The sequence below is a fragment of the Capronia coronata genome (genome assembly GCF_000585585.1).
Source record: "Capronia coronata CBS 617.96 chromosome Unknown acBCG-supercont1.2, whole genome shotgun sequence".
Classification (NCBI taxonomy): Eukaryota; Fungi; Ascomycota; class Eurotiomycetes; order Chaetothyriales; family Herpotrichiellaceae; genus Capronia; species Capronia coronata.
In genome coordinates, this window is record NW_006912894.1 from 4,402,942 (window position 1) to 4,423,727 (window position 20,786).

The 20,786-nt window shown below is 50.0% G+C and overlaps 5 protein-coding genes across 5 annotated transcripts; 2 read left to right on the forward strand and 3 right to left on the reverse strand.

Annotated features, from left to right (window-relative positions):
* Positions 1–10,839: 10,839 nt before the first annotated feature.
* Positions 10,840–11,910, forward strand: A1O1_03275 (uncharacterized protein; the record flags this gene model as incomplete). The annotated part of the gene is made up of 1 exon (XM_007724180.1): positions 10,840–11,910. The coding sequence occupies one exon, from the start codon at positions 10,840–10,842 to the stop codon at positions 11,908–11,910; it is 1,071 nt and encodes a 356-aa protein (XP_007722370.1).
* Positions 11,911–12,096: 186 nt separating this feature from the next.
* Positions 12,097–12,868, forward strand: A1O1_03276 (uncharacterized protein; the record flags this gene model as incomplete). The annotated part of the gene is made up of 2 exons (XM_007724181.1): positions 12,097–12,390; positions 12,674–12,868. The coding sequence occupies 2 exons, from the start codon at positions 12,097–12,099 to the stop codon at positions 12,866–12,868; spliced, it is 489 nt and encodes a 162-aa protein (XP_007722371.1).
* A 1,785-nt stretch (positions 12,869–14,653) lies between these two features.
* On the reverse strand, positions 14,654–16,771 carry A1O1_03277 (uncharacterized protein; the record flags this gene model as incomplete). The annotated part of the gene is made up of 2 exons (XM_007724182.1): positions 14,654–16,440; positions 16,498–16,771. 2 exons carry the CDS (start codon positions 16,769–16,771, stop codon positions 14,654–14,656), a joined length of 2,061 nt encoding a protein of 686 aa, XP_007722372.1.
* A 314-nt stretch (positions 16,772–17,085) lies between these two features.
* On the reverse strand, positions 17,086–17,938 carry A1O1_03278 (uncharacterized protein; the record flags this gene model as incomplete). Its single annotated transcript, XM_007724183.1, has 3 exons — positions 17,086–17,298; positions 17,349–17,710; positions 17,764–17,938. The coding sequence occupies 3 exons, from the start codon at positions 17,936–17,938 to the stop codon at positions 17,086–17,088; spliced, it is 750 nt and encodes a 249-aa protein (XP_007722373.1).
* Positions 17,939–19,085: 1,147 nt separating this feature from the next.
* A1O1_03279 (dihydropyrimidinase) lies at positions 19,086–20,724 on the reverse strand (the record flags this gene model as incomplete). Its single annotated transcript, XM_007724184.1, has 3 exons — positions 19,086–19,895; positions 19,941–20,594; positions 20,644–20,724. The coding sequence occupies 3 exons, from the start codon at positions 20,722–20,724 to the stop codon at positions 19,086–19,088; spliced, it is 1,545 nt and encodes a 514-aa protein (XP_007722374.1).
* Positions 20,725–20,786: the final 62 nt, after the last annotated feature.

Sequence of the window (20,786 nt, forward strand, 5' to 3'; positions counted from 1 at the left end):
CGCCCGTTCCAGGTTGATTCCTTTCAGAATGCAATTCACACGTCTACAGCATGGGGCGACACCCAGTTCAGTTCTCGTTGATCAATCCCACAGGCCGGATTTCAACAGGCCGGATTTCACAAGTACAGGTTCTATGTAGACCTTGGGCCGCGAGACCATCGAATGCAGTCGATTGTGGCTGTCCTCACCCCATCGACGGATCCGACTTCACAAGGACGAGAATTTCACAAGTGTCGTTCCCTCTGCCACAGTACTACTTCATCGATTCTGGAAACTCGCATTACGGAAGTCGTTCGTCAGCTTTGCAGCAATGAAAATGAGACAAGGAAACTTTCATATCCAAGACCAAATGACTCTTCGCAGCTTTGCACCCAAGCCGCTGCTGCCACCAAGCGTCTCTCCCAAGTCCTCGGCCGAAGACAGTATACCTTGAGGGAAATGGATTGAACAGCCACAGAAGGGAAGACCTCAGATCCGATGCTAGCTGCTGACTTCGTATAAACCCTAACTTCATCAAGTGTGAAGCAAAGGGGTTGGACAGGCGAGACAAAAAGGACTAAGCTGTCTCGATTCAATACCAGCTGCTAACACCTGACAGATTTTCAGAGTCCTCACGTCCCGAGTCCTCGCCTTGTCGCCTTGTCAGGCTCCTACCATCCCAAGTCCCTTCGAAAATCCACCACCAGGACAGTCCATCTTCAAGTTTGAATGGGCGAAAAGGAGTCAAGACAAGACAAGGGAGCCATCTAGATTCAATATCGGCTGCTGATGATTCACAGATCTCACTCAAACCGAGTCCTCCTAGTCCCAAGCCCTCGCAATACCAAGTCCACCCGAAACAAACTCAAGTCCTCCATTACCAAAGTCTTGCCGATAGGAGTCTACTTTGGATGGGAAAAAGCAGGACAAGGGAGATAAAGAGCTGTTCGTGTACAACCTCAACCTCAACCTATCATCTTCCATATTCTCGCCGAAGACGGTTTGCCGGATGGAGAACGGATTGGACAAGGTCACAAGGGAGCTTCTAAGATTCAATGCCGGCTGACACCTCACAGTTTTTCCAACCTCAAAGTCTTCAATTTCCTCAAGGTCATCAACATTGCGACACTCAGTCCTCAAACTCACCGGATTGTTCAGATTCCTCGCAGTCTCTGGAATGCCGAAGTCTTCAACATTCTCAGAATCTTCAGTCTGGTTTCCCGAACTTCTTCATCAGTCCCCATCGCCCTCCTCATCGAACACAGTCCACTTTCATGAGGTCTAAATGGAAAAGGTCGGCACGTTGGGGACTTCTCCCCATTTGCAGGCCTGGCTGACACTTGCAAAATCTCCCCCACCCCAGACCGTTGCTGTCACAAGTACCTCCAGACTTGCTTTCCGAAGACAGTCTGCCCTCGTCAGGTTGAATCTAGGAAGTGTGAGAGAAGACAACTGATCTTCCAAGTTTTCCTGCTAATATTTTGAAGGGCCTCACCCTGTTCCACATCGCTGCCGTCCCAATCCTACCCTCACCACCTTCGTCCCGCCGTCCTCGGAGCCATATGCGAAAACGGTCTGCCTCGGTGAGGCTCCGACTTAAGAAGTCGTTTGGCAATTTGACCGGATGAAAATTGAGACAAAGGAACCTCGCACTTTCAAGACCAGCTTCTGATATCCTACAGATTCCCGCCGGTCCTACTTCGCCGCCATCGGAGTTCCTATCTTGGTCCTCTCCATCCTCCCATTGTCAAAGCCCTCCTGATCCTCCAATTCATACTGTCTATTCTCTGCAGGCATCACATCACATGAGAAAACAGAAGTTGTTGGGCAGTTCACTGGAATAATGAGGCATTTACAGATCCCTGACATATTGAAGACACTCAGAGGTTCTCACCTGACCCTGTCACCACGGAAGACAGCAGCTATGCCAGCTTCGAACCTGGCAGGATGATATACAAGTCACTCGGCAGACCGATGGATGGCAAAGGAGGCAAGGGACTTGCTCGTATTCAAGAGCTTCTGCTGATATTTTACAGACTCTCACTCATCCTACGTCGCTGTCGTCGGCTTTTCACGTCCTCTATCCTTCCTATCCTTATCCTCCTCGAGGGCGGTCCACCTTCGGCAGGTTTGGCATCCCTGAAAAGATGGAAGACGCTGGGCAGGATGAACAAGAAACACAAAGGAGCTTCACAGACATGCCCGCTTGCGATGTCTCGCAGGTTCTCGCCCATTCTACATCGCTGCCGGTCCCGTTTCACGCCCTCGCCATCCTCCTCCTCGTCCCTGTCGAGCACGGCCCGGATTCGTCAGCGTTGAACCTCCCAGAAAATTTGCAGACGCTCGGCAGTATCATGGAGGAATAAGGAAGACAAAGAGGCTTTACAAACCAGATGCCCGCGTATGACCTTCTACACGCCCACGGCAATCATCCTACGTCGCTGCTGTCCTTTTTCCATAACCTCCCGACCTCGCCGTCCTGCAGTCCTCGCCCTTGTCGACGTCAGTCCATCTTTGTCAGCTTGCATCACACAGAAAATCTTGGAGACACCGGGCAGTTTGATGGATAAACGTCAAAATCAAGGGAGCTTCACATATCACATGTTAACTTCTGATGTCTCACAGGTTCTCGATCGTCTTGCCTTCTTGCCGAAGACAATAAACCATCAGCAGGGCCGAACCTCGTGTGAGAAATGGAAGTCTCCAAGCGGCTTGAAGAAGTGAACAGGGCATGCTCTCAGATCCAATACCTGATACCAACTGCTGACATTTCCTAGGCTCCCCGGCCAGCATCCTCATGTCCTTGTCAAAGACGTACTGCCTCCGTCAGGCTTGAACCTTCCACGTCCCAACGAAGCTATCTTCACACACATGTCCACTTGGCTACCCACCAGAGTTGACGTCGTTGCCTGGCTCAATCGAACTCAATGCCGGCCTTTTCAAAACGGACTCGTCCAATTTGAAGCCTCATGTCTGCCTGACATCGTTGAAGTCGCAAAAACCCCAAGAAGAGATGGATGGCACACACAATGACGGATCGTCCTAGTTGGAATCCGATGGCGTTGGTAAGTGTTATCCTTGCGCATCCCATTGTCGTGCACATGATTGCATCGCAATACTGAAGTCTGGCTAAGCGGGACTTGACCAGGCTGATGCCATCAAATCTTCTCACGAGAGCACCACGATCTTGCCGCAGCCACCCCTGGTACAGTCCGGAAAAGGGTTTCCTGGCGTGAACACCTCATTTCAAAGAGTCAGCCTATCTGTGGAGAACTCGTCCGGAGAGCCATCTGAGCGTCAACGTGTAAGTGAGTGTCCCTTCCTCGGCCTCAAAGTCTTCCAGACCACGATGCTGCTTTTTTGGCTGCGTTCCATTTAACTCTATCATGAGCCCTGTCACAGCCTTCCGCATTCTCACGGTCGCTCACTCCGAAGGTCGAATCTACGGCACTGAACAGAATCCGCCACCATCGGACGTCCACAGGTGAGCACGAATGTTGCCTGGACCGTCTTCCAGCTGTTGCTGACCTCTGTCCAAGTCTCTTGATCGTTCCTTCATCGCAGCCCGCGGACAAGACGGCCCTTGTTCATACCAGATCTCTCCAGTTCCAGCGGGCACTTTGCTGGCTCATCGAAGCCATCTGCAATATGAACCCTTCCAGAAGACACGATCAATGCCTCCCAGAAAGCGACTTCATTGCAGCTCCTCAGGGACGTCCCCTCACTATCATCTCATCTTAACGGTTGATAGCTTTCTTCCGGCAAACACCTGTACCACACGCCTTCATTCAAGCCAAGACAATCGTCGAATCTGTCAACACTCCTGACGAATTAAAGCAGCGTACACCTCGCGTGTTCAAATACCAGAAGCGAACAAGTATGTGGAACCTCCAATTGTTCACTTGTGCAGGTTGCTAACTTCGGACTGTCAAGTGCACACAGGGGAATCCTCCAACCTCCTACCATGTCTCGTCCGTCATCGATCTCCCCAGAACCGCTCTCGTTTTTGTTTTTGTGCTCTGAAAATACTTCCTCGAGCTACATAAGAGGCAGAGGTATATGGGACAATCAAGGAGATTCCACTATGCTGTGGTACGTTCGCATGGAGATTTTCGGGACCTCTGCTCACCATCACAAGCGTATCAGTCATCTGTTGCTCGACAGGACTGTTACGAATGTAATGGTCATGCTGCTAAGTGGTATTTCTGCCCACGATTATCCCTCAAGACATACGCCCTGGCACATCCTCCAGTTGACACCTTCTTGTGACATTGGGTCTCAACTTCACATTACCGCCAGCCAGGTCGCCATACCTGCAAGTCTCCGCCATTACCAGGTTGCTGAAAATTCCAACAAGGTCAGTGGCACAAATAAGTTTGAGACATCCGGTTACTAATGCCGTTGTGCTTTCCAGTTGCCTTGGATACTCACTTGGGTAGATTCCGACGCCGTTCTCGTCTGCTTGTACTGCCCTTCCTACCCGTTCTACTTATCCTACCCGTCCTGCGCGTTCGTTCTGCTTGCTCTGCTGGTCGATTCTCCTCATTCTCCTCGTCCTCCGAAGTAAATCTTACTATGTAAGGGCCTAGTTCATGTCAACATTAGCAAGAAAACGGGCATGATGGAACATCAAGTAAACGACTTCAGAAGGTTTTGCAACGTCTTTTAGTGCTGTCATGGGCTACCTCAAGTCATCTTATGCCCATATCCAGCCACGAATTATGCCATATGCCTGTTCGGCACCTGTCAGCCGCGGCGTTCAGCATGTTTGTATTGCAAATCACCGCCCTTTATTGTTTCCGATCAGAACGACGACCACTGACGGAAGTCCAAGGCAGAGTTTGTATTGCTCTGAGTATTTTGCTTCGTAACCAGCGTAGGATTCTTGTTCTGCTGACCTTCGTCGTCTTCAGGTCTCATGTCCCCAAGCAATGATTCTACCTATCTTGACTGGAGTACACCTGGCGACATCATTTCATCTAGCATCCTCTGTGCCGGCCATCATGCTAGACTCACTCTGGCTGCCTGAACGTGACGCCTATTCCTGCCGGCGAGACAAAGCATTCCAGAGTCAGGAAACCCAGCGAAGGTACGCATCCATCAAATATTGGGGTTGCTGACTTTGCAAATTTGGTCTTCAAGACTTTCATCCCTTAGACGATCGCCTTCGAGGATATAGGCTCCCATAGATGCTGATGCCTCATATAAGAACATAGTTCCAAAATCGCCATGACCGACATACCCTGTCATGGCATGTTTCGCCTGCTAAACCCTGAAGCTTGCCCTCTTCTAGTCCACAGTGACCATGCTGCCACCATTCTTATCCTCGTAGATTGTGTTGTCTTACATCCATCCCCATGGCCTGCCACCAGAGTAGAGCAATATCAACAAGGTCGTCATAGCGCTCTTTGGTCTTTACTCAAAAGAAGCCAATATTACTGCCTGATCATCTGGCTACGCTGTATTCTCTCGTCATTCAACTCTTACAGAGAAGCGTTGTAGTCCTAAGTGAGTACGAACAGATCGCTGCTCGCTTCGCCCACAGAGTACACAAACTTGACATCGCCATCGAAGACAAGTCATGGCGTAGAAGTCCAGAACCATGCCACTCTTCTCCAGAGCACTACTTAGTCAAGTGTATATCTCATCGCTGAGCAAATCCCCTCGCCTCCACACTCCGTGGGTCAGATATAAAATTGAATAATATTTGAGGAATTGAGAGTGTACTAAATCTCAAGTGTCCGAGGAGCCCATCATAGGAGCTGGTAGAGTATTGGCTCAAGGCGTTCCAAGAAGCATTCCACGCTTCCTGGGTATGCTTCTATTCTATCTACATCTTTTAACCAATATTCTGCGTTGCCTCAAGTGCCCAGTTCAAGTTCTGCCCCGGGAATGGGATTTGCTCTCAGTCTCATGAATCACTCGCTTTATAATATCAAATGCCCTGGATGAATGGTGCCATCCAAAATATATGGCAAAAGCTTTGAAAGTTGGTCTATTCTTGTAGTGTGTCTGCTACATATGGACCAAAATCGTGCTACGGAATTACTGTCACATAATCATTACCGTATATCCAGGAGGATTCGGAGTGAAGGACATGGTGAGATCCATGGTCGTAAAAGCACGCCTTGCAGCCTATGAAATTCAGGCCTCTGACATTTTTGCAACAATCTTGGTCTCAATTACTTCCATATGGTAAATGTGATCTGATTATTCCAAGTCCGACGTCACCAGAACGCCCTGTATCACTTCACGTCTTGTAATTTGGTCAAGTTTGAACTTGGCATTTTTGACCAAAAAAGGCATGCGGCTGAGAATTGAACAGCAAAAACTATAACGACAGGGAAGGCCCCTCTCCTATACCTAGCATATAGCTATACATAGATGAGGCGGTCACCTACCAAGCAACTGTAACTACGTCCCTTGTGGGATGACGAAGTTAGGGTCACTTGGTAGGGGCTTTACAACACTTGGAAGGGAATTTAAAGGCAGAGCCTCCCCTTAACCAGGCCGGACCGCCCTGCTAGCAACCTAGGTTCATTCCTGTCGCCAAGCACCATAATTGCATCCCTCAATACCACTGCCATATACCAACTAGGCCAGTGCCACTGGTCAGCCAAGGTCATAGATTCACGTCATTTTGGGGGCCATTTTTGACAGCTGCACTAATAAGGCAGCTTTTCCAAATAAAGTTAGTGTTTAAGCTTAATCCACGGTCCGTTCCTCCATGGAACTTTATTTGCACATGACGCAGATTGGCATTTTCTCTACTTGCAGCAGAAAACGAAAGAAGGGTGATTGCTGCATATTGTGAGACCAACTACAAGCCTTGTCTGTCCCATCGGCTGTGTCAACACCTTACTTCCATTTGATTGCCCCAGCTTCAGAAGCACGTTGGTGCTATTTTTGTCGTCGCAGCCCACATGTTGGCCGCTTAAAGTTCAACTATCCCACTTTCTGCGATGCTTCCATATCGACCACAACTCTTCAAGATCTCATCGATCTGAGCGCCAGCCTGACCCCTCAAAATTGGCTCAATTTCACGAGCGGAATGAGAAGGAAGAGGCTGACCGAGCTGTGGCCACAGACAATATCGTCAGTCTAGTGGAAGGAGAAGAGAGGAAATCATGAGATGCGGCGATCTGTCAGGCTACAGCTTCAGTAGGCTGACTTCCAGGAGATATATGACTGCAAAATGTTGCCAATTCACACGGTTTGACGAGCAGGGCGAACAGACTGTTGCAAGTTTCGATCTCGACCGGACAACTGGTGGGTGCCGCATGACGGGAAAATGATCTCGATTGGAGGAGAAAGATGGGGGATTCGGATGTAGCGTTCACGGTTCAAGGCAAAAGATTGATACGGGCATAAAGACCCTGGATAGAAGACAGTCCTGGAGGTAGCTAGGAAGTGGGAAAATGCCTTGGTTCAGGACCACGAGATGGAATCGGCCAAATCTTAAGCCATAATTGCATAGGTCTTGCTGCCTTCCCCCGTGCATTGCGCCGCAAATTCCAACCTACTGCTGCAGCTTCTCATTTCATGAGCCGCGTTTTTTGAGCAACACCTCTTGATTCTTGGGCCGAATACTCATTCCAGTTCACCCAATCGACCAGAAATCTCCTTAACTGTTCCCCTCCACCCGGAAAATTGGTCAACAATTGGCTTCGCCACCAGTTCCGTCCCGCAAAATGTATCCGCATCCAAGCAGAGGTCACCCTGCGAACTTCCACCCTCACGCTTGGCTCGGCTGTCAATCTTTACGAAAGTCCCAACCATTTTTTCACAGTCGTGAGCGACACGAACAATCAAGTCGAGCGTCCAACAGAGCCGGAGAAGAGATTGCCCTCGGTTATTGTCCTGTTGCCGGAAATTTCGATGAATTCTCCATCAATCCTTGTCAGAATCGAGCTGAAGGTGCCGCTGAAAGTGTATGGCAGCTTCAGACCTCACCCGAGAATTCCACTGACACTTATAAGTCGACTGACTCCGATTCAGCAGTCCTCCCAGTTTCAACAACCGTGTCATCTCTTCAGCGCTCAGAAGCCTGCTCACATACGACCATCATTAATCCATCCTCTTCTCTCAGACGCTTTTGTCGGCTCTCCATCGTCTCAAACAAACCAGTCGCAGGCAGCAGCGACAGCAAAAATTCAAGAGCAGGCATTGAGATCCACAACGATGCTGTTTCCCGTCGGTCCCTCACGATGAAGTTGAATACGATGGAGGCTCACATCACTGATGCTGTCGTCCTGTCCCACAACCTCATTTCGTCTCACCGACGCAGGTTCTTGAACGATCCATGATAAGGCATCACAAAGGATCACGATCGCAGGGCTGGTTTGGACAGGTGAAAGAACTGGAAGTGCCTTATCCCAACGCTGGAGCTAAGTTTACGCACCTTGTTGCCTGCATATTCATGATCGCAGCCCGTGCCCACATGAGAGGGCTGAAGCCGCCCGTGGGCGTGACATCGTATGGACGAGTTCAAATCCGAAGTCATGTTCAGTTCTCGCCTACAGCATCGGGATGGTATTCGAAGGAGAAAGCATAGACGAGAGGAAACCCGTTCTACTTCTCTATCCCATGATCCTGCAGGCCAGAAATACCGTCTTGCTTGACTCATGAAGCTCCTTGTTTCTTGTCCCGTCACTCTAAGGTTGAGGTACAGACGCACGAGGCGCATATTCCCCATTTGTGGTCTGAACTCCTTGCTACTCGTGAAACTGGTCCTCTTATGATCACTTCGATTGGTCTCCATCATTCAGCGGTCGCACAGCGTCACATGCCTGTCCAGTTACGACTTTCACTACAAAACCTGCGTCGTTGGCACTCAATCTGAGTGTGATTCTCGAGCTTTCAATACCACCGCTGATGGGCATCTCCACTTGATATTCTCTTTGCTTCCGAGGTCACTACACAACGTCTTCACGTTGACGATCTGCTGCTGATTTCTTCTTCATTCTGCAGAAGTATCGCAATGCTGTTCTCTAGCCCGTCTTTCAGGCGTTCGTGTGATACATGGTCCTCGCTCAATGGAATAGACTCGAGCTCGCCATCCCAACCACGTCCGTCCATTTTGATCAAGCCGTTGTCAATGAGTGGAAGAGAGGAGCCCACTTCATCCTTCCGCAAATACTCGTGGGATGTTACCTTTCTCGTACATGGTGACCTTGCGACTCTGTGCCCAACAGGGTCAGTTTTTATCTGGTCATGTCAGCAAGGCTACCGAAGTTCTAGCAGAACACCTACACCAGTGTTCCCCTGTTGTCAAGATCGGTCGTTCACACTGCTGGATGGGCTCAAAAGGTGCAGTCGATGATTTCGGATCTGCTTATTTCATCTCGTCCACATATTGCTCACGACATCCCTCCGAGCCCTAATCGGTCCAGACGACTTTTTCGCGGCGCGCACCAACGTTGTCATTAGGCTCCATGCGACACATTGATCTGTATACTGAAATCCCACTCAAATCCGACCCACCGTCGTCGCGGCTATACCTCTCCTGGCTGCTTCATCACTAGCCGTGCTCATTATACGGAGGCGCTATCATGCGAAGGCTCTATCATGCTTGTGACGGACTCCGTCGGCACGATTGAGCCACGATGCCGAACAGGCCGACAGGCCAACACTAGGATTCGCCTTCTTCTCGTCGGTCAAGCTCGGCTTGTGAATTCCATTTCACTTCGGATCATCTTTCGACTGCAGCCAATATATTCGATCAAGGACACCTGGCAGAAGATAACGGTTCGTATCGAAGGCATCAATCGGTCTCCAGTTGACCGTAGCTGCAGTGTTGGAAACGGTCACGGAGTGTGTCCGATAGGGAGTCCAGATGCAGTGATCTACTCCCTATCGGCTATATGCACTCCTGAGCCTCCGATAACGTCGCATCTTCACGACAGCTAGAGACCACGATCGATCTGGACAGAAAGCTTGCGATCTCGGGTTGCAACTGAATGGAGACCCATGATCAGTGCCTCATTAGTGAAGGACCGACCTCTCCCTGCTGACAATGAAGAGTCTGAGAGCACAAGTAGGACAGACGACCAGCTCAACTCCCGTGTTGTTTCTACCAACCATTTTCACCAGGGAGCGACACTCTGAAGACATTTGGTCCTCCAAATGCGTTCCGAGCAAAACAATTTCCCAAAACTGATCATGGCGAAGTGCATTCGTGAAGATTGGTCGTCCATCGGAAGGTCGGCAATGGACTGGACAATATGGCGACAATTTCACCTGAGATTCTGGTCATACATAAGGACACAGGATATCGCTTGTCCTTTCACGACTCTACGTCGAGTGCTATGCTCATCGAGTGGACAAGAAAATGCGAGCTCGCCGACAGCAAGATTACGGCCGTAATTATGTCTGTTTCTTGTCTGGGCACGTCGATGCGCCAGTTCAAATATTACTAATCATGGTTTCGCTTGAAGAACAAGGTTGCACCGTTCATGGTCAGATCCACAGGAAGCAGGCCTCCAATCATCGTTTCAAATATGTGATGGTTGTGGAGGGTTAATTTCTTCTTCGAAACCCTCTGCACTAAATCTACTGTTATCTCTTATCGGCCATCCACTTTGACATAAAAGAACGCGGCATCCGGAACAAGCGGCACGACGAGGAGTCTGCCATGAAAGAAGAACGGCCACAGCGTTGGTTGATTGCTCAGGGCAAATCCACAACTTCACCTGTCAATATCGTGACAGGTCGATAAACACCTTGCGATAAATACCTCCTTGGACACGCTCGATCTCCTCCTGGACGCAAGCCAATGTTGCCTGCAGAGACACCATCGGTCCCATAAACTGAAGTCAACCGAAACAAATCCATCGGCGCGCAGAAAAGCGAAGCAACAAAATGGACGCTATCACTGAACACGATGTTCTGTACGATGGTGATAGGAACGTCCACTATCTGGCCGCCGGACCCAGCGATGGACCGCTCATAATCTTCGTTCATGGATGGCCAGCGATTGCAAAAACATGGAAGCCCCAAATAACGACCTTCGCTTCCCTCGGGTTTCGCGTGATTGCGCCTGATCTCCCCGGATATGGCAAGTCGACGGCGCGCAAGGTGTTGAGCGACTACGCCCAGGTCAAAGTTGTGGAGAGTATGCTTGCAGTCCTGAAAGCCACTGGCCGCGACAAAGCGATCTGGGTCGCCCACGACTGGGGTTCCAGCGTCCTGGCTTCTCTGGTAGCGCACCGTCCAGAGATATTCAGGGCTCTCGTTACAATCACTGTGCCTTACCACGCTGGTGAGCTAGGAGTCGATCAACTCCTAAAATCGATCAATCGCAAAATCTACCCTGAAGACCAGTATCCTTACGGACAATATGATTACATGCGTTATTACGAAGAGTCGTTCGATGAATGTGTTCCCTGGTTCGACAGGCAGATCCCGGCTATTATCAAGGCTTTGTACGGACCTGGAAGCCCTGACGCCGCGGGGAAACCGGCCATCACCTCTACACTTAGAAAGGATGGAGGTTGGCTCGGTGGCGTGAAAAACAACTTACCACCTGTTGAGGTTCTACCCAAACCTGTCCTTGATGATGAAGTTTTCAACGAATTGGTGGATGCAATGACGAAGACCGGTTTCTGGCCAGGGACCGCTTATTACCTGCATTCCGAGAACAACCACAAGTATAATACCACCAACCTCGCCAACGATGGAAAGCTGCACATGCCCTATTTGTTTGTCCATGCCGGCTATGACACAATTTGCGACTCGATAAACTCTGGACTCGCAGATCCTATGCGGGAGGCTTGCAGCAATCTCACAGAAGTGACCATCCCTGCTGGACATTGGGTGCCACATGAAAAGCCTGCAGAATTCAACGCTGCTTTGGTGCGGTTTATTCTGGCCGAGGTTTCTGACTTTTGGCCTGGTTTTTCCACTACCCCTTATGTCAAGACTAAGCCTTGACGTCTCGATAGAACATTAAGGTAGTAGGATTCCAAATTTGTCTTGTTATACTTTTACCCATTCGGTTTACTTTTCTCGGTACAGTTCTTGGCAAGCTGCCGCGTCAACATGGGTAGAAAATATTGTCTTCTTTCATGCTCTTCATTCTCATCTCTTGTTCGATCATCAATCTATCACTCCATCAATATGCCTGTTATCACCCACCGAGAGACGAGCAGACACACCCACACCGTCATTTTTCTCCATGGGCGAGACAGCAACAGCCAGGAATTTGCGGAGGAGCTTTTTGAAAGCGAGGCATCCGAGCCTGCGGGGCAACCACGCACTCTTCCAGATTTGTTCCCCAGCATCAGATGGGTCTTCCCCACAGCACCAACACTCCACTCCAAACGGTTTGATGTCATGATGTCTCAATGGTTTGATATGTGGTCAGTCGAAGAGCCCGAAAAGCGAGTCGAACTTCAGATAGAAGGGCTGAAAGTAAGTATTGCCGGCCTCGTGGAGGTGATAAGAGCTGAAGAGTGTCTTGTGCGTCGAGAGGACATATTCTTGGGGGGGATCAGCCAGGGATTTGCCACAGCGCTGTCTACCTTCTTCGCCGATGGCCGAAAGTTCGCTGGCCTAATTGGCCTTTGCAGCTGGATGCCCTTTGCCCAACTTGGTCGACGATCTCACTACTGTCAACGATGATCAGCTTTTCAGTACTGTCCACAAGATATACTTTGTTCAACGACCACGCGAATCACTCACACAATCTCTTCAGTCGAGTCCGATCTTTCTCGGTCACTCGATTGACGATTCTGTTGTTCCCATCGAAAATGGAAAGCGAATGCGGGATATCCTCGTGCGTTCTCTGCGACTGAACGTTCAATTTCATGAGTATGAGAATGGGGGGCATTGGTTCAACGAACCTCAAGGTATCGATGACATCGTCGAGTTTATCCATCAACATATGTGAACTGTCCAGTTTCGTCTTGGATCTTTTGTGTGGCCGCTTCAAGACCTTCTCTTGTGTGTGAAGACCTTCTCTTGTATCGTCGTCGACCCTCACTTTGGAACTGGAAGCACGCTGCTTTGATCGTTATCGTGGCATATTCCTATTGAAGAGTTAGTACAGGCTATAATGGATCGACAGGTACTCACATTGTTCAAGACTTTTCAAGCACAAAAGGATATCTCCTCAATCAGAGGGCTGAACATCTTCACGAGGAAGTACATCACTCCGAAGAGCGCAACATCGCCTCGAAAAGCGTAACATCGCCTCGTAGGCGTAACATCGCTTCAAGAAGCGTAACCTCGCTTCGAAAAGCGTAACATCTTCACAAGGAAGTACATCGCTCCGAAGAGCGTAACACTCGCCTCGAAAAGCGTGACATCTTCACGGGGAAGCAGCATCTTCAGTCGATTGACTTGCGCCGTCGAGTGGCTGGGTGGTAGGCGACTGAGAACGCTCTGGCGACCGAGTTCTCGGAGCCTTCGCTGACCTGATAGCAAGATCACGAGTGGCAGGCAGAGACATCGACTGTCGTTTCGCCGCCGACAGCTCAGTTGAAGCCTGAAGGGATGCCGATCTCTCCCTCCTTCGGCTCCCAGGGGACGTCTCCTGTCTAGGAGGGACATTCGCCGCAGTTGCAGCGAGAACTTCTTGATGGAGTCCTTTAAGTTCTGCGACGGACTCCATAAGATCACCAAATTTCGATTCGATGCGACTGTTTGTGGCACGAAGAATCACCGCTTCGGGGTGCTCCAACTTGAGCTCGTTGGCGGCCAAGGAGAGATTTCGAACTTTCTCCCCAAAAGAGGAGAGCTTCGAGAGTACATCATCCATATTGAGGATGAGGAGGATGAGGAGGATGAGGAGGATGAGGAGGATGAGGTTGAGGTGGATGATGAGGTTGAGGTTGAGATTGAGATTGAGGTTGATGAATTTGGAAGAGGTTTGTGTCATGGGAATAAACTGCAGATATGGGCGCAGTTAGGATAAGACAAGAGGTTGACTTAAAATAGCGCGTCAGTTCAGCACAAGACGCGTACTACTGTCGACATGCGGAATTGAACTTCTTGCAATAAACTCATCTCGATCCAAATCTCAATCTCAATCTCAATTGCAAACCAATGGCCCGGCCCTTCTGGTATCTTGTCCAACAAGCACACCTCAAGCTTTAATCGGTCCTGTCGTGCCCTATAACCTAGAGACCGTCTGCCTACGAACATGGCCAATTTCGCCAATTGAATCCGTCGCGAAGACAGAACCAAGGCTCGTGCGATCGCCCCCAGAACGATGGTTCGGCCATATGAGTGTCGTCAGCAGGGCAAGTTGGGCACTGCATAAGAGCATGGTTTGCATACTTCACTGAACATGGATGTCTCGGAATAGGCATTGATGTACCATGTCACTTAAGGGTCTGAGCTGTGACTTTGAATGGGCGGCCGATGACGGCAGAATCAAGCATGGACTTCGGAACGACATTCCTCAGTACTGCCTCTGTCTTGCGCAACTCATCATGCTTCTCTTCCTGTACACGGTTCCGCTTCCGGATTTGAATGAGCCCATTTCTGGCCACGCTGCTTGTATGCCTTGGTTAGAAGTGAGCTCCTTCGAAGTCAATCGATTCTTCTTCGCTTACTCGTCATATTCTGCGTTGGTATCCATGCTCTAATAGAGCATCGTCGATTGCATTCAGTCCTCATGACCTCAGTACTGCTACATCATGTCTGTCGTTGTCACTCTCATCATGATGGCTCACTCCTCTTCGTCGCTCTCATGTATCCCCTTTGTTACAAGCGAACGATCCAGCCTCAGGAGAGCGAGGCTCATGAGAACGTTTCCCGCACTTCCACCGCCTGTCCGCAACGCCCACCTCCAACGCCGTATCAAAGTATTGATCTCGTCAACTTCCGTACCGTTTTCGCTCGTGATCAACAATCGGATCATCATGGACGAAATCACGGCAAAGCCTGCACGAGACCAGGAATGCCAGAAGGCATCCCAGACATTACGTTGAAGAGATTCGACAAAGTCCACGGCATCCAAGCAGCATGCCTTGGCTCCAATGCGCACAGCATCTCGGCCTGCAGGTCCAATGCAGTCTTGAGAAGGCAAAATCGACTCGATAGGCCGGAGAAGGGCCCGAAAGAGTATGATGTTTACCACACGGTAAGAGAGGCCTAGAGATGCATTGCCATCCAAGCCGGATCGTGGTGGACGTGGATGGTTTCGACCAGCTCCTTGTGCAAGGAGAAATGCGTCGAATGATGACTTCCACTCTTTCAACTGATGGCGGAATGGTTTCGCCAGTTCAATTGATAGCGCAAGATCTCTTTGGGTTCGCTTCGAAGCTGTGAGGGTAAAGAAAGCAACTTGGATATCACTGAGGATTGCCGTGAGTCGTGTGAGATGATAGAAGTGTGACAATGGCTCAACCTGGTCGTCAGCATTTTGTTCCGATGCGTCTGTTTCAGAATCTCCTGCATATGCAAAATCCAAACTTATCAAGGGCGAGACGTCATAGTTGTCGTTGTGGATGTGGCTCGTCAGACCTGCCGACATAAAAGCCCATTTGTCCATGACGAAAGTGGCCCACCAGAGTCTCCGCCGTAGACGCTTCTCCCAATCTGGGATGCCAACCCAGTCAAGACAATCAGTCGACAGCCCGAAGCTCTGCGCGAGTGCGACCGTCCAGCCTAGGAGGCTCCAGCGGAAGACCGTATCCATGACAAAGCGATCGTCGTTGACTCTTTGAAGAAGCAGCAAGCACGACTGGAGCGTAGATAAATGTGGTGTGTGCACCTCATGCGTGACAGCCAACCATGCAATTCGGTATAGCCGTTGACTCGACGGAGGTGAGTGAACTATAGTGGTAGCAAGCACATCGTCATATGTGAAAAAGGCCAAAGCAGATGCGTAAATGGCAGCCTTGAGCGAGAGCGAAAGAGTTTTGAGTTTTGATGGAAGCTCAGCCATAGGACAGAGAAGCCGGGTCTTGGACAGGATGGGGAAGTATGGATAGACATATCGGAAGAACAGTTTCACTAGGCGGACACCCGTCTCCTCTGAGACCATCTGCGAAACTTCCTCTGACGCCTCGTCAAGCACCTTCTGGTCCAGTCTAGGCTCTCCTCGGTCGTATAACGAATGATCCGCGATGGACATGATCAAAGGCCTTTCGGTACTGTGCATGACATCTGGGTCTAAGGCTCGCAGTATGTGTCGCGGTGTCACTTTGCCTATGTTGTCCGCCGAGTCGAGACGGTCGGAGGAGAAATGCCGCAAGAGGTACGGATCCGATTCCCCCGTGTCACCTAGAAGGAAAGCTGTCTTTGTCGGCCACGCATCCAGAGATTCTGGAGGGACATCACGTTCTCGACCTGCGTGGAATAGCCTAGTCTGATTGAGGGCATCGGTAGAGAGTTGCGACGTCACAGAACCAGCGACCTCGGCCGGTGATAGATGTTGGGAACTGCCAGTGGATTGTGGCGAGAAAAGAGCTATATCAAAGTCATTGAGGGTAGAAGGTGCGACCTGTGGCTCTAAAATCAGTCAGTCTTGAGCATCCAGGTACTTTGATGTTGATGTTGATGGCGTACTTTGAGCGTTGTAGGTGTTAGTCTTGGCTGCTTCAACATCCGACTTCTGCCTTTTCCGTGGGGGCCTCTCGCTGATGACACATTCTCGGTCATATAACCGACATGCGTAGCAAGGAGGACCCTGATCTAGTCTGCAGGCACTCTTACGAGATCGACAAAAGTCGCAAGACCTTGGAGTTCGGGGCCGATAGGTTCTGGAACTGGTGAGGACGGGGGCAATATCAGGACGCTCATGAGGCTGGACATGGTCGTAGTTTGAGCCGGTTGAGAGCATACTCAGAGATCATGGCAAATGAGCTTTGCCGAGACAGGTTGAGTACGATGGTACACCGAAGTCCAAATAGGGTGACGAGGAGAGAGGAGGAAGGGCGTGACAAGAGGTTGTGGTGGCTTGGCTATCATGGCACTAGTAAGTCGGCAACCCCTCGCCATCGCGCCGCGCCGTCTTATCTCCAGCCGTTAGCCTTCAGGTTATCTTTCTATCTTGGAGAGAACACGTGCGGGTGAGTAATGAGGGGAGGTGACACTACAGCCACAGCCACAAAAGCCACAAAAGCCACAAAAGCCACAACGTCGGTTTTCACGTCTCTACAAAGGCTTCGCTGGTAAAATAATTCCATCACAGCTTCCAAACCCTATTCGACCCCCCACAACTTGCGGATTCTCCTTTCTTCCCGCCCATCCTGTAAAGGTCACCTCGTCTCCATCTTGAACATAATATCTGCTGTTCCCCGCCGGCGTTTTGATTGACTGGGTTCCGTTTCGAGTTTGCTCGACGAGAGAGCATATCGAACCTGCATCCTACATCTCAAATTAGCACACGCCGCAGTTCCCGCTATCTGGCATCATACCTGTCCAGTGATGGTGCCCGTCCCAATCAGATCTCCCGTCCTCATTTCGCAGCCTCCAAAAGCATGATGAGTCAACATCTGCGCGAAGCTCCAGTAAGCATTGGTCAGATTGCTGGTAGACACATCAAAGACTTCTCCTTCGGGTGACAGCTTCCAGCTCATGTTGATTGAGATGTCAAATGTCCCGAGTTCTCTTCGGTCAGTCAAATATGGGAGCAAGTCGGATGGCTCTTGGGGCTGAGCCTTCGTCCGATACGGTTCCAAAGCATCGATCGAAACCACCCATGGACTGATTGTGGACGCGAATGATTTGGCATTAAAAGCCGCAAACGGGTGGTCTTCCGGGGCTTGTACATCCCGCGCTGTAAATGCACATGTCAGTATATTTCAAAGAGAAGAATCTCACACCTCGTACTTGACCAATCGTTCAAAAGCACAACTCCAAAGATGTGTTCTTCGGCTTCGTCAATCGAGACTCGCTCAAACCGTTTGATTCCTTGACCGACAAGGAAAGCGAGTTCCATCTCGACATCCATTTGTTGCGAAGGTCCAACATAAGCTTTACCATTCGAGTCGATCAAATGTCCCATCGGCCTGACGATTGGTGTTCCCGAAGTCACAATGCTGGACACTCGAGCAGTGAATGCACGTGGAGGGTTGAACCTGGGCAATGAATAAGGTCTTGTCTTCAATGCTTGGTGCATTGACTAACATATTCACAGGCGTTTCCGACGTTGAATGGGTGTTTTTGGCATGCTGGCTTTCGTCAGTTCCCCCTTATTTCGCGCCGTTTCGAACAACCGAACACACCTACCGTTCTGGAGTTGAGAAAGTCCGTAAAGTCCCCGATTTGCATAGGAAGGTGCATTTCTACCTCTACCGCTGCAGTATCGACGATGCACTTTTCTTTCAAAGGCTTGTTGTCTCGCAAAATCGGTGTCATTTCGACCAGCAAATACTTGACAAACAGTCGCACGGCGTTGACAGTCTCACGCCCGAGTGCCGCAAATTCGTTCAGACTCCGCTATGAGCATGCAATCCTATTAGCTGTCTCGTGTCTCTGAAGAATTTGTTCGTCCAAAACAGTTCGTTATCAGCAGAGGATGTCATGCCTACCTGCTTGAGGACGGAGTATGGAAACTGGCATGTGCAGTACATGCTGAATGCATCGCTTTCGACCAGAGCAGCTAGGTCAACAATGTACCTACCAATGGCAATGCCCGGACGTGGGCAGTCCTATCTGCATTCAGTATGTCACGGACGACACAACACCAAGTAGCATAATGTTGCCCACTCACATTGCTAACGGTTGAAAAGACCCCGAAAGGTAGGTTCTCGATCGAGAAATCATGGTCTTCTGGGACATCCAGCCATGACTTCAAAACCATGATGAATGGAACACAATTTCTTCAGCAGTACGGTCGAAAAGAGATTCCACAGGAAAGCTCGAGTTTTGATGTCGCTATGCTTGTGGGCCTAGCCGCTTTTTGAGCATTTCCTTGCAACACTTACTTTAGATGCCGTGTCTGGATTGGCATATGATAAGGATAGATCTGTACCCCACCGGGCCGATAGCACCTCCGTAGATTGCTACAGATCTCCAACAATTCCCGGCGATAGGAAACTCGGCAAAACCCGATGGGTTTATCTACACAGAATAGCAAAGGAATCCTGCGAATTAAGCCAACCATGCTGGGCAGTCTCTGGATTAGTAACGTTCTCATTCTATGATCTATACTAGTTCATTGGATATACAGGCCTCCATTCACTCAACCATTGGTCCCTTGGTCCACTCAAAGTGCTTTTTCCTCTTCGTTGATACTGCCCATAGCCCAGCTTCCCTATCACCTGACCCTCTTTGAAGACCAATTTGCCTCTCACAATCGTGTACCTCGGCCAGTTCTTGAATTCTATTCCTTCGAAAGGCGTATAGTCAATGGCGTGGTGCAACATTTCGTTGGTCAACTTGAAAGGTTTGAAACCTTCTTGGGGATACCAAATCGTCAAGTCGGCATCGAAGCCCGGACCAATGGTCCCCTTGTTTGTAAGGCCATACAGCTTAGCCGGGTTGGTCGAAGTGATTTCAACAAACTTCTGGGGTGTAATTCGGCCCGTGAGGACCCCTCCAGACCAAAGTAAGGGTATCCTGGTTTCTACCCCAGGAAGTCCATTCGGAATATACTGAAACTTGCCTTGCGGACCACCTCCATGGGCAAGCCCCCGTTGCTTTCCATCGGGATGATCAAATATAATCGGAGCATGGTCTGACGACAAGGTGGTAAATGTGCCATTCTTGATCCCGGTCCAGATAGCCTCTTGGTCGGCTGGTTCTTCCCGAATCGGGGGTGAACAAACACACCGTGCGCCTTCGAAGCCTTCTTTCTTCATGCTGTCGGCTAGGAGAAATAGATACTGCGGGCATGTTTCCCCGTGGACGGGCAAGAGTCTGGTTTGTGCGTCGCGGATCACCTTTGTTGCGTGTGCACCTGAGATATGGACCAGGAGGATGGGAGTGTCCATAAGTTCCGCGAGGACAATGGCTCGATTCTGCAATTACTCAACTTCAATCATGATGAGCAGGGCGTCACTTACAGTAGCTTCGGCTTCCACGATCGGGGGCCTCGAGGTGCCATGGTGATATGGAGCCGTCATTCCCTGCTCTTCTAAATGCTCCGTCATCCAATCAATCACATCGGCGTTTTCTGCATGAACCATGGTCGTAATCCCAACCCTCCGGGCGGCATGCATGACATCCAGGATCTCATAGTCCCTCAGTTGGAAAGCCTTGTAAGTCATGTAGATCTTGACACTGGTGATTCCGTACTTTTCCACAATCATGGACAATTCGTTTTCCAGGATGTACTTTGTTGGATTGGAAAGTATCATGTGGAAACCATAGTCGCAATATGACTGACCATCCGCGAGCTTGGAGTACTCCTCCAGGACAGGAACTAAGCTCTCATCGTTACGAAGCTGACTTGCGAAAGTGATGACCGTCGTCGTCCCTCCCGCCACCGCACTGCGTGTCCCGGTTTCATACGTGTCATTGGTGTAGTTCGCTAGGTCCGGGATCTTCCCATTTGTGATCTGTGTTTTCATGAGACTAGAGACCGATGCCTCGTACATTTGACTCAAGTGGACATGGGTGTCAATCCCGCCAGGCGTGATGAAGGCCCCTTCTGCATCAATGACTCCAACACCGTCCTGAGCAGGAAGACTGCAAGCTACCGCGACGATCTTCCCATTCTGCACGCAGTGTCAGTGGACTTTTCATCCTTCACCAAGCCCATAATACCTTGATGCCAATATCACAATCATACCAGATGTCGGAAGCGGTGACGACGTTGCCTTTGCGCACAACTAAGTCGAAGTCCATGGTTTGGGCTCTCGATTCAACCTAAGGTCCGCGTTTCAGACGGACATATCGTAAGACTCAGA